General features: G+C 41.7%; 1 protein-coding gene across 1 annotated transcript in view; it reads left to right on the top strand.

The window, feature by feature from the left end:
* Nucleotides 1–2098: 2098 nt before the first annotated feature.
* The window catches only part of LOC129857884 (alpha-1A adrenergic receptor-like), a 35171-nt gene continuing 22827 nt past the window's right edge, over nucleotides 2099–14442 (top strand). Inside the window, exon 1 of the mRNA XM_055926559.1 lies at nucleotides 2099–3412. Within this exon, the coding sequence (XP_055782534.1) occupies nucleotides 2383–3412 (1030 nt within the window). The 5' untranslated portion in view covers nucleotides 2099–2382. The remainder of the gene's footprint in view (nucleotides 3413–14442) is intronic.

Raw genomic sequence — 14442 nt, 5'->3', positions numbered from 1 at the left:
ATAATTCGAGCCCAGATCAAGGTACACACTCAATTTATTCTCTCACTGCTTGTCGACATCTAGTGGAAGACGTATGAAGTGCATCTAAACTAATAAATATCAAGGACTTTAATAGGCAGCCCCTAGAACAGTGCATCGATTTCAGATTTTCCACTTCCTGTCAGGAAGTTTGCTGCAAAAGGAGTTCTGTTTTACACACAGATATAATTCAAACGGTTTTAGAAACTAGAGAGAGTTTTCTATCCAATAGTAATAATAATATGCATATTGTACGAGCAAGAATTGAGTACGAGGCCGTTTAAATTGGGCACGATTTTCCCCCAAAGTGAAAACAGCGCCCTCTGTCCTCAACAGGTTAAATGTATTTAGCTAAGGTGTATGTAAACATCCAACTTCAACTGTATCTTATATTGGCAGAAAGCTTAAATTCTTGTTCATCTAACTGCACTGTCCAATTTACAGTAGCTATTACAGTAAAATAATACAAAAATTGTGCACAAAATTGTACACAATTGTAACATGAAAAGTTATTAATAAACAAATTAGGCACATTTGGGCAGTCTTGATCGAAATTTTTTAACAGAAATAAAATGGTTCATTGGATCAGTCTAAAGCTTCGCACATACACTGCTGCTGTTTAGTGGCCAAAATCTAAATTGCACCTGGGCTGGAATAATACATTATGGCCTTTCTCTTGCATTTCAAAGATGATGGTACAAAAAAAAATACAAAAGAACAGTTGTTTTTTTCTTTGTATTATCTTTTTCCAAATCTGTTGTGTTATATTATCCTACATTCCTTTCACATTTCCACAAACCTCAAAGTGTTTCCTATCAAATGGTACCAAGAATATGCATATCCTTGCATTATGCCACCCTAGAGCCTAATACTTCACCAGTTTGAAAAATATATTCAGCTTCTGTTACCAATCAGGATACCAATCAGTCTTGATGGGATACATTTTTACATCTATGCATTGCATACATGTCTTCTATGGTTTCAAACACAGGCCAAACTCCGCCATTGATCCTCTTCAACTCTCGACAACGCTTCCGCTCCATTTAACTAAGTGACAGATCAAGAGGCACATGCAGTGCTCTATTAAACCCTTATTAAAAATTTAATCTTTGGCGAAAATATGTGACATTTTCCTCCCGTGTTCTCACCTGAGGCACTTTCCACTTGGCAACACTCGGGGTTCTAAAGCAAGCAAAACTTCACTTTTTTTATGTCCAAAATAGTAAATCTAGCATGATGCCAAGTGGAAAGTCTACCAACCACTACAATCCAGTTTAGGATATGTAGTGATATACTTTTAGATCATTTATTTCTGAACATTGTTCATATTACCTGAATATTGTGGAGTTTCTTGGCAGATGGAGATATTGCGGGAATAATCCCTACTGAAAACATAGATCCCAAGACAAATTTGAACTAAACCATTTTTAGATCAGACAGCTATTCCCCACAAAATGGTCTGTCGACAACACATAAGACGCATGGACATGATAATGTCCTGAGTGATTTGTTCGAAACAACAATTTAACAAAAATAGGGATTTGTTGCATAACAGTATCTGCTCTTATTATGGACATAAAGGTATAATTGTTTGTATTTAGGTTGACCCTTGAATGAAAGCTTACTCGTGTTTTATATCCTCTACTCATATTGGGCCAAATGTGTGAATGAATTTAAGCCTACCCACCCAAAAGGAAATTAAAAAGTATGTGTTAATACTGAGAGGGAACAGCCAGAGCGGAGCTTGAACCAGCAACCCTGTAATTAAGTTGCAAATGCACTACCACCTGCCATTAAACTTCAGACCTCTTGGCATAGGCAGTAAGTACACAGTCACATAAGGAGGTTGTTGTCTATATAGCATCTCTATATATATTTTTACCAGGTCATTAGGTCATTATCCGAAGTGGTGGGGGTCAACCCTGAAAAGTTTCATGCATAAACCTCGCCACAAAACCAACAAAGAAATCCATTGCGTTTTCTGCGGTGCCAGAGTCCTTTTCCTAGTGCGTTATTATTGAGCTATACATTTTTGTTTGTCAGTATATCTGCCAAATCATACAGTCAAACTGTGTTTAAGAGAGAGCCCCCGTAGCCTATTCAGCATTGCGCGCAGATCAGTGAGGTTTGACGGGGAGCAAACAGAGGGACGACTACCCGCCCCCTCCGTACTTTTCAAGCAGACAGTTAAGGGGAAAAGCAGAGAAACAAAGAAAGCGAGACTGTACTGCAAGTGGACGGATGTGACAAAACCATTATCATACAATTTCATCCAATTGGTTTCATAATTGAAAACGCACCGGTTTGCAAATGGAATTTTAATCCTTGATAACTTCTCCAACAACACTTGGCCGAATTGAGTAAATGTATTTTTGGCATGGTGTTGCTCGTTTTCGTGTGCTACAGCTCCATGTGATTAGAAACCTGCTATGGAGGACCTCTTTAGTCAAAATGAATCTGACCACTGACGATGCGGCGCATTTATGGGGAAATTATTCCTTATTGGAACAATACGACACAACAGTGGGGACGCCGTGGTTGTCAGAGTCGCCTGGTGAAGTGGACCTTACCCGTGCCATCCCGCTCGGCTTCGTCCTGGGGGCTTTCATCGTGTTCGCCATTGTGGGCAACATCCTCGTCATTCTGGCGGTGATGACCAATAGGCACCTGCGGACCCCGACCAACTACTTCATTATAAACCTGGCCATCGCTGACCTGCTGCTGGGCACCACAGTGCTGCCGGTGTCTGCCACCCTGGAGATCCTTAACTACTGGGTGTTCGGCCGGATCTTCTGTGACATCTGGGCGGCAGTGGATGTTTTGTGCTGCACAGCGTCCATCATGAGCCTGTGCGTAATTTCTATCGACCGTTACATCGGGGTGAGCCACCCGCTGCAGTATCCGAGCATAGTAACCGAGAAGCGGGCACTGCTGGCCATGCTTGGGGTGTGGGTGCTCTCGGTGGTCATCTCCATTGGACCCCTCCTCGGGTGGAAGCAGCCACCGTCGCCGGACAACACTGTGTGCCTCATCACCGAGGAACCGTTTTACGCATTATTTTCCTCCCTCGGTTCCTTCTATATACCACTGGTGGTTATCTTGTCCATGTATTTTAGGGTTTATGTGGTCGCCAAACGCACCACCAAGAACTTGGAGGCCGGGGTGATGAGGGAGAGGATGAACACGAGTGAGCTCACGCTCAGGATCCACAAGGGATCTCAGGTGCAGGATGACAGCAGCAGCACTGGGAAGGGCCGTGCAAACCAGGCAAGGAGCTCCCTAACGGTGAAACTTCTGAAATTCTCCCGGGAGAAGAAAGCAGCGAAAACGTTGGGAGTCGTGGTTGGCATGTTTACGCTTTGTTGGCTGCCGTTCTTCCTTGCGTTACCCATTGGTAGGTATATATATATATATTTTTTAAAACATATTTTATTGACACCTTTCCAAACGAATATCCAAGACACAGCAGGCCAGCAGTTTTAATGAAATACTACAATAAGCCTAATAATATGCTAATATAGCCAACAATTAAAACAACGCTCAATATGTGATAAGACACATTATAAAATAGTATGGTAAATTAATATTGTTGGTCCCATATTCAATTTAACAAGCCATAATAGGCACAAACCATAATCTACCCACACCCAAAACAGAATAGTGGTGCAGGAGGTGCTGGAGGCAAAATGCAAAACTGGAGAAAGTCTCAGTGCACTTTCAGTCAGATGCAAAGGTATTTTATTTACCAACTGTTGAAAAGTGTCTGAGAAGCTTTTTCATGACTATCTGGAAGTAAATCTAAGTGGTCCTTCAGTTCCATAAATTCCATCTCCAGACAGTGGCATATATATGATAATATTCACCCATATTCACCCAATATTCACCCATTGAATTACTGCCCTGATTTATCAGCATGATGCTGTGTCCCAAATGGTACCTTAGGTGGGGTCCAGTGGGGCCCAGTAGGGGCTGGTGGAGGCCTGTATAGGGGCTGGTGGAGTCTGGTAGGGTCTACGGGGGCCGGTAGGGGCCCAAACCAGACTTCACTGACTGACAGCAGTAAAGAGCCCACTACCACCGTCACGGCTGTAGAGAAAACATCTCAGAGGAAATTAAACAAAACATGTTGTGGGGAGGGGACTCGTGCTGCTGGGCACGTTGCGGTGAGGGACAGAGCAGTGCAGACCGATGAGGGAGGCTAAGAAAACAAGCATCTTTATTTACTGCTGTTGTTTTCAGAGTAGAGCTCGCTGTCAATCACGTTCTCTTGGGCCTATTAGTTACCTCTTATAACCCACAGCAAACCAAAAATCACTTAATTTCCGTACACATGCATTGGCTTGGGACAGTTGTGAACGCATGCACTAAACCAGATCACGCAGATCTTCATTAGAAAGTATGTAGAGCACCTGAATTGTGAATGAGTTTGTACTTATCCATAGTGTTTTTTTAAATCAAATTGGATGATATTTTTGTGGAAACCAGTTCAAAGTAGAGTGACCCAAGTGTAACGGATGTGAAATGGCTAGCTAGTTAGCGGGTACGCACTACTAGCGTTTCAATCAGTTACGTCACTTGCTCTGAAACCTACAAGTAGTGTTGCCCCTTGCTCTGCAAGGGCCGCGGCCTTTGTGGAGCGATGGGTAACGATGCTTCGTGGGCGACCGTTGTTGATGTGTGCAGAGGGTCCCTGGTTCGCGCCCGGGTCGGGGCGAGGGGACGTACTAAAGTTATACTGTTACATTGATGCTGTTGACCCGGATCACTGGTTGCTGCGGAAAATGAGGAGGTTTAAAAGGGGGGTGAGTGTAACGGATGTGAAATGGCTAGCTAGTTAGCGGGTACGCGCTACTAGCGTTTCAATCAGTTACGTGACTTGCTCTGAAACCTACAAGTAGTGTCGCCCCTTGCTCTGCAAGGGCCGCGGCCTTTGTGGAGCGATGGGTAACGATGCTTCGTGGGCGACCGTTGTTGATGTGTGCAGAGGGTCCCTGGTTCGCGCCAGGGTCGGGGCGAGGGGACGTACTAAAGTTATACTGTTACACAAGGATGAAAATTTACTGTAGCTGGTACTGTACATTGAGAATGTTTGATCATAAAGTTACTGGTCCTCTCCCCTCGTGTCAAAGACTTGGATTTAGGAGGCAGGCATTGTCAAGGATTTACTTCCGGCTTTATGCAACATCACATAAAGCCGGAAATTTAATAAGGCAATGGTAGCATCTTATCTGAATTCATTTAAATATGTACCACCTTAAAACCGTCATCTCATGTGCCCCTACGCTTTGCTTTGGCTTTGTTTACAAACCTTAAGCTAGCTACTAGTAGCTAGCTCGAGCGGAAGGTACGACCAAAGATACTGCTAACCTTTCATCTGTGGTATGACTGTTAGCTACAGTAGCAAGCTACTTACCAGCATGCCGGCAAAAGCACACTGTGTCGTAACTAGTGTAAAATTTGTGTAAAATGAACCTTACATAGTGTAACATTAACCTTAAACTATTTCCCAAAGAAGGAAGACATCCAACAGCAGTGGTTGCTTTTCATTTCTTAGCTAGCTTACGGTGGACGGGATGACTGAAAATTACGATCATGGCACGCGTGTCCAGTGCACATTTCGAGCGAAGTTGCTTTATCAATTTGGGGAGAACATTCGATGGGTCTTGGCAGGAGAACATTCGATGGGTCTTGCCAGGAAGCTAATCCTGAAGACGGATGCATCATTGCCAGTGGATCTTGCAAGCACTGACCATAATGTAAGTACCAGAGTTTGATGAGTGTGACACAGTAGCCAACATTTTGGGGGGGATCACGTTAGATAATGCAACTGTGGCTGTGACTGCTTTGACTTGTGAACTGTATATTTTCTATAACACACCTGATAGTCACTATTTGGTTTTTGTTCCTTCATCCCTAAGACTCCAACATTGAGTCTTAGAGCTGCCAGCACACAGCTGACACAAAATAATGTTGTCCACAAAAGGGGTTGTGTGTGTGTGTGTAGTATTTGTAATTTATCCCTGAAAATCATATTTTGCCATTCCATTTTTTTTTTTTTTTTAATTTTTTTTTTTACAGTTGATGTAGCTTGTGTCATTGGGACTAATCATGATGATAAGGGGGAATATTATTTCACTTTCCATCTTTTGTCTTTCCAATTTCATCAAGCTGTAATGATAGACATTTTAGAAAAATCAACATCTCTCTGTCTGCACAGCTTCCCAGGCAACTGCAGCAGGAATGATGTGATACAAAATCATCTTTCCCAAGGCAAGAAGGGGGGAAATGCTGTGAAGCCTGTGAAGACAGACCCATCATACTGTAAGTCATAGTTATTCGTTTCAAATCTGCATTAATTGAGCATTTCAGGCACAAAAAAAGTCTAATTAGAAACATTGAAAAGTTTCACAAAAAAGTACAGAACCAAATATTGCATATTTAAAATTGAATACATCAAAAACTCAAGGAAACATTGTAGAATGAGTAGATCACTACATCAACGAATTGAAGCATCATCTCAGAACAGTAAATAAAAGGAAGTTAAATTCACTTCCCACTTAACTAACATTTCCCTTTTCAAAAACATTACAGGCTATGTTGACAGGCTCCTGGATCTCCTCTTCAACGAGATCACCCGTGATAAAATCACAACACATTTTATTTGTCCCATGCTTCATAAACATCAGGTGTAGACTAACAGTAAAATGCTCCAGCGAAGTATGTGGGGAAGCTGTGCGAGGCCTGACTAGAAGGAGGAAATGGATTTGTCTCCCACTTCATTCTTGGGGGTGACTGAAAGCTGATTAATTGAAGCAGGGTTTATGGGTCCCCCTCCTCTTCAGTCTCTGTAGTTGATGCATTTCCTAAATTCACTTTTACTGTATGACATCACATAGTTTTTTTATACCTTTTTTTAACTAGGCAAGTCAGTTAAGAACAAATTCTCATTTACAAGTACTGTCTACCACAGCCAAACCCTCCCCTAACCCAGACGACGCTGGGCCAATTGTGCACCAGCCTTTGGGACTCTCGATCACGGCCGGTTGTGATACAGTCCGGGATCGAAGCAGGGTCTGTAGTGACGCCTCTAGCACTGCCTTAGACCACTGCGCCACTCGGGAGTTACTTTGTCTAGTTTTTTTATTCAAGCATTCGGACAGGTGATGAGTGTTACAAATTGAACAAATAAATGGGTCCTGGGACACTGTATTGCGGCCGGGTGACTATATTAGGCTTACGGCTGAAGTTTTTTTTTTTATGTCAAATTATTTCTCACCTTTTTTCTCATGTTTGTTCATGTTGCTCAATATTTTGGCTATGCTGGTCTATCGTAAAATATTTAATAAATGTCTGATCAATATACACAATTACGAACATATTGTAATTTCTAATGCTAATTGTCCGGTACACTTATTGTATGCTGTTTTCATGTGTACATTCCCTTATATCTAAGCTTCTAAGGTGATTCAGGCTTTACAACATCTTATGAAGAAGTGTATCAGTTAACTGTATTCTGTAATTAGTTACAAAATAATCCAAATGTTTGTCTGATATCCAACAGTCCATGAACAGCTCTGTTGACCATGAGAGCATTTTGCAGATAAAATGGGTTGAGGCATGCTATTTAGGCTCAGAATGACATGTGGCCCATTGTTTACCTTCTTACCTGGCAATGACCACAGGGGCATTTCAAAGAGCTCAGTTAAGGTGAGCTCATAAATATAAGCTCCCCGCCAACTCAGCCTGTTATTTCAGGCTTCCTGATAGTTAGAGATGAGAGAAAAGGTCAAATGTATTCAATTTGGACCATATTAATAGCGTAAAAATATTATGGGTGATGTTTTGGTCATTCAAAGGCTATTTTTACTTGGGAAATAGGATGACTGTGTGGGACCTTTAAGTTGTTTACAGCGGCCATGTGGGAACGTGCTTGGTGACAGGCCAAGTTCTTAGGCCACCCCTCGCCACTACACACACACACGTGCACCACACACAAACACACACACACAGGAACATACCGTACGCAGGCAGGCGCAACCTCACACACACATTCTGTTTCTCTATAAGTCCAGGATATTATTATGAATTTGCATTTCATGTATTCCTATCTGGGATGAGGTCGCTGGACATTGAGCAAGGTCGGACAGCAGGAGATTCCTCCAATCGCTCCATGGAACGTTAAATTAGAGAGCAGAAGCATGGAACTCTGGGAACATTCTGGGGTTGTATTCCGTTGATCGTCAGGGCTCTTTGGAGAGGGAGGAGGGGGATGTGAGAATTTAGAGGACTCTGGACTCTGTTTATTTAAGACCAATCAACAGAAAACCAAGGGTTCATACTTGCGAACTCTTGAAAAATGTTTTATGTCTCAAAATCTTCATCAGCCAATTAAAATCATCTACGTAGTTGCAAGTGATATAACACTACAAGTAAGCTTTTCCCATGAGATAACCTAACACACTTAGCCCTATGCTAACAAGACCAGCTGGCCATGATTATTTCCTATAACAAATTCCACATCAGTCAATCTTAGACTATATATCTACGAACAAATGTCATAAAAAAGTAAACTTGGTCACCAGAGGGATATGTTAAAACCTCCAAATTCAAAGTATAATTTTTTTGTTGTTGACTACGCTACTACTAACACTACACAATATTCAAAAGGCACGTTGTCGCACATATGACAAAAAAGGGTAATACACTGTTTATTAAGGGACAATACAATACAGCGCATCATGCTACCTAACAGTACAACCTTATCCCACCTTACCACTTACTTTAAGCTGAGCTGCAAGAGGTGTGAATCCAAGCATAAATGTGGCCCGTTTCAGGAAGCTAGGTGTATGTCGCATGTCACTACTTCACAGGAGAGGCATTTGAACGCTTTTTATTATTTGATCAAAATGTGTTTTGGGGCAGAAATGCCTTCTGGAACATATGAACTTTCATGTGCCTTAATAGCAAACGTGTATGCCATCTGTAAATACTAATACAATTGTTAAATTAAAAGTCTAGTTGGTTTAGCCACGGAAAAAGAAAGGAACCCTCCCACCATGATTGGCTGAGATAATGGCTGGGCTGGACATGCTGAGAGATGAGTTCGTATTGATCTGTTATGTGGCACGCATCTGTCTATAACATGAGCTGCTCAGTATGTGTAGATCATCCTTACAACCATGGCTTTTTTTAAAGATACCTTTAGCCATGGAGGACTGCAAAAGTTTTGCTACTGCTCTCAACAACATTGCTGCCCTGAATTTAGCAGGTGCTATCGACAAAGACCAGTGGGGAAAAGTTGTGATGGACTACTTTCTGCACACGGTCAGTGTGAAAACAAACAAGCTGTACAAACAAAACAGAAACGACACAGGACGTCTTAGTTAAACGGGTTCCAGTCTGCCGTGAAGCGTTCATCCATCTATATGGGTAAGAGTCTAGCTATATTTTCAGATATTATAAGTTTATAATTTTGTCAGAAATTAATGTATGTTGGTTAGCTATAACAATCTGTTTGTGATGCTAGCTAGTGCTGTATGGGTAGGGATTATGGTTAATTGTTTAGCTAGCTAGCTACATGTCTAACAAAAGACTCCACTTCACCAGATGATTACATGACCCATCAAGTTAGCCAGGTGTGTCTGGGAGTGATTACGGCCATCTATTGTATTTCATGAACATGTTTACATGTCTAGACAATAGTGACCCATCCACTTAGCTAGATGTGTCTGGGGGGTGGTTATAGCATTTCTTTCACATGACTCATCAATTTAGACGTGTGTCTGGGTAAGCGTCATCTAATAAAATATTTTGGTCTGGATACTTTCTATTTTTGATATTGCTACTATGCAAATATGCAAGTAACCATTTCACTGTACCGTTTACACGTTCTGAATCCTGTGCATGTGAGAAATACATTTTGATTTTATTTGATATAGTGTTTGTTTACCAGAGAAGGCAATGTGAAGAACAACATGACCTGCACCAAATTCAGATTAGGGTATAGGCGAAGGACTAGATAGTGTGTTTTTACCTGGAGTTTTTCTTTTGTAGGCTACTACTTTCACCACTTTTAGTCTTGAACTCTTGTTTACTACACTACCTTATTCACTCTGTTTAGCACATGGCCTCATGTGAATCCTTAAAGAGATGGGTGGGGCTAAGGCTTAAGAGGGTGTGAACGATGCTGAATAGGTGTAGATGTAACAGTATAACTTTAAACCGTCCCCTCGCCCCGACACGGGCGCGAACCAGGGACCCTCTGCACACATCAACAACTGACACCCACGAAGTGTCGTTACCCATCGCTCCACAAAAGCCGCGGCCCTTGCAGAGCAAGGGGCAACACTACTAATAGGTTTCAGAGCAAGTGACTTAACTGATTGAAACGCTACTAGCGCGTACCCGCTAACTAGCTAGCCATTTCACATCCGTTACATAGACAAAGAAGAGCTCTCCACTAGGTGTACCAAAACATTCAAAGGCAATTTTCTCAAAAGTGGAGTTACAAGTTTATCAACTTCCAAAGCAGAATTACTTTCCCATTGTTCCTCAACAGCAGTGTATGATATGCCATTTTGTAGCTTTAAGTCTCTACTTTTATCCAATGTAAAAAATAAAAAAAAAAATGTTGCAACATAAGACCGGATAGTGGTGGTCACACATACAGTACGAACAGTGGACCACATGCATCCATATTGTTTACATACTCCATTTTTTTTAAAATATCCAGTAAATTATGACAATCCCATAGGCTTTTCCTCACCCATGCTTCCTCTATTCTTCCCATCCCATAGTCTAAAAATTGAGGGTTAAGGATGGGTTGTCGTTTAAAAAATAAAATAAGCTCCTGATCCTAATAAGCTCCTGCTTCTTTTCTGAGCCCTGCTTAAATGTCTTGCTCATTGGCTCAATGTCTAAGCCCCAGTAATAGGAGCCTGATAGGAGCAGACAGACAGACATGCACGCACGCACACACCACACTCACGCACACATCCTCTCCCTCCCAGCCCTGCTCCCACAGCCTTCTTCAGCCTCCGTCAACCCACTGTGGGGGATTTCCTGCGAGCCGCTCATTTCACCCAACCGTCCCCCCAACGCATACAATATCCGCCCAATGTTATGTCTGAGTACATTCAGGTGGATAACACATAACAAAGCAAGCACTCTATCATGTAGGAACTATTTTCCTTTATGAGCAATCAGTGAAAGCCTTACCATGTTGGTTTAAATTAGTTGATACACTCTGTGTTAGCATTCCAGAACATGCCAATACACTCTAGCAGCTGTTATACGCTGACTGCACTGACTGCTTTATCATTTTACAGAATAAAATATTGACTTTTCACTACGTTCAGACCACATAATAGGGCAACAATATGTGATTATACAGATATACTAATCACAATATTTCCCATTGTTCGTCTGGATAATTGAAATCTAACATTAATTTAGCATAAGACAAAGTCCACTTGATCAATAGTTAGGTTGCGCTCTTAAAGGGATACTTCGGGATTTTATCAACGAGGCCCTCTATCTACTTCCTCAGCATTTTTATGACACTGTATGCAGTTTGAAGGAAGTTGCTAACTACTGCTAGCGCAATTGCTAACTAGCGTTAGTGCTATTACTTCCAGTCATTGCGCTAAAGCTAGTTAGCATTGGCTCGCGAAACTACATCTAACTTCCTTCATACTGGACACAGAGACACAAAAATGGTATCCTTTACTTCATCTGACTCTGGGGAAGTAGTTAAATGGCCTCATTTTCAGAATCCCGAAGTATCTCTTTAACCAAGTGGGAATTTACAACATACGACTGGGACAGATTTACTTGAACTTCTCTCCAACTGGTAATTACTAGTGGGAACATCATCCAAAGATTGTGGGTAAATGAAGATGGTTCACTCAGGCTGTTTACCATTGAAAAAAATGGTCAGATCCAGTCTACTTAATGGGGTGGGCCTCCCATAGACACCAATGCAATAGCAGCTGAGTCTGGTCTACTTAGTTAATTGACTTTCATTGAACCAGAAAAAAACAGCGAGTGGAATGTCTGGCTTCCTCTTCCGTCTCTGACTCATCTATCATCCTGAGCTCCCACTTCTCCCACATGATGACCTCTGATGTCACCTACTAAGGAAATTACCTTGATAACAGCATTTTTGGCAGTTAAATGCAACAACAAAACATAATTTAAAAAAGTATCCATGAATATGTATTCTGATATGTATTGTTTACAAACATGTACTTTTAATTTATGGTTTACGCAGCTTGTTGGCCATTAGCCAATCAGCGTTTCTCAACAGGTTCAAATAGCATGAAGGTGTCCAATTGGTATTTACGACTTCACAACTGCTAAATACACACCTCCCACTTGGTTATGACTGCAGCATTATTGCCCTAGTTTTCTATGGTGCCACTGGTGCCAATGACATCTATAGTGGCATCAACTGGTCTGGTGCAGCCATCTATGGTTGGAGTGACTTTATATGCACAGATTCTAAGGACAAATAGCTGCATAAAAAATGTCATGGCTTCATGTCCATCGGTTCAGCTCTAGTAGCCAGTTGTTGTTACCCATAGTGGAATCATCTAACCCGCTGGCTCCTGAAGCCTACATGATCTCCCGAGTCTACAAGCAGTCTAGCTAACGCCCTCTGCGGAAATATTATTGGTGCACGGGTATGTTAGATTTTTAATTTAATTTTAACTGTCATTACGACGGCTTTCAGATTAAAAGCGAGAGAAACTGTCCACCATTATTTGTGCGTTGGTAAGGGCTTGGAGTGACGACACTCACCGAAGAATCCTCAACAAATCACCCGACAGATATTAATGACTTTGCTTCCGGGTACTTTTAGATTTTTAAGTGAATTGTTAATAGTTTCCTTATTTTTTAAGGTATCAATGCCAAACTTAAAGGGGAACTTCACCCTGGGGAACCCTAGGTTTGTTTTGATCATGTCTGAGGGATTTCTAGGTCAGTGAGATGTGTTTCACACATAATTGGCCGTGAAGAGGGCTTCACGTGCCGAACGATACACCCTATGATGACTTCCGGTGTATTGAGAGGGGGTTGCGAGATCTGAAAATAAATGTAGTCCTGCTTTGTGGCATTTCACTAAGCTTTTATGTTATACCGATTGCACTATGCAGTTTGTGTAGATATGGTTGTCCTTGTTTGTGTAACCGATGTGAAATGGCTAGCTAGTTAGCGGTGGTGCACGCTAATAGCCTTTCAAACGGTGACGTCACTCGCTTTGAGACCTTGAAGTAGGGGTTCCCCTTGCTCTGCAGAGGGTCCCTGGTTCGCGCCCGGGTCGGGGCGAGGGGACGGACTAAAGTTATACTGTTACATTTGATCGAGCCATTGGACGTCTTTCAGCGATGTTCCTATCGGCAGAGTCATTGCTAAGTATACAAGGTGACACATTCTTTCCAATCTCTGAAATACTACAACTTGTGTGGGGTTGTGCTTCCTGCTCTGACCTAGTCTCTGCCCAAAGCAGAGGTGTTTTGCAGGTACTATTTAAAGAAGCTGCCAGTTGAGGACTTGTGAGGCGTCTGTTTCTCAAACAAGACACTCTAATGTACTTGTCCTCTTGCTCAGTTGTGCACCTGGGCCTCCCAGTCCTCTTTCTATTCTGGTTAGAGCCACTTTGAGCTGTTCTGTGAAAGGAGTTGTACACAGCGTTGAAAGAGAGGCAGACACAAAACAAAATCCTCTGGGCAAAACTGAAAGAACTGACCGGACCTCAATGGCTTCAAGTGAATCCTCTCATCAACACGAAAACATTATTAGCTAGCAACATGGGGACATTCAACCATGTATGTTTCAATCATAATATAGCTAAGACTATTCGAAACAAAGCTTAGAATTTAGCTAGAACTCAGCTACAGCTGATGCCAGCACCAAGAGGGCAGATGACAGATACGGTAGTTAGTTAACTTTAGTTTATTTATTGAAACCCATATTGTGTATTGCTGGCTAACATCCTACTGTGTTAAAGTGGGGGTACGTTTTTCTCTTTGCTAACTTATGTAGCTAGTTAGCTAGCTAGCTAAGTTAGCTAAACAGCTACTGGTAGACATCTATATGACTAAAAATATAAGACGTTTTACAATCGAAGATCTATTGTTCCTCGATTGTAAAACCTCTAAACTTGTTAGCAAATGAGTAAAATCAGCAACTGTAAATCATTTTACTCTCTAGCTAGCTATGTAACTAAATTTTACAAAAGTTGACATTTAAATGCATCCACTATCATAATCATAACCAATCTGACAACATTACAGGCATGACACAAGGTAGGATTTCAAAAAGATGCCAATAACAATTATTGGCAATCCACCAAGCTAGCTAAGTTTACTAACAGTGAGGGGAAACAATAATACAAAAATGTTGTATTGTAAATCTCTTAAA

This window comes from Salvelinus fontinalis, chromosome 6, assembly GCF_029448725.1.
Source record: "Salvelinus fontinalis isolate EN_2023a chromosome 6, ASM2944872v1, whole genome shotgun sequence".
Lineage (NCBI taxonomy): Eukaryota > Metazoa > Chordata > Actinopteri > Salmoniformes > Salmonidae > Salvelinus > Salvelinus fontinalis.
Note: the sequence above shows the minus strand (reverse complement) of the source record. Positions and strands in the feature narration are given on the sequence as shown.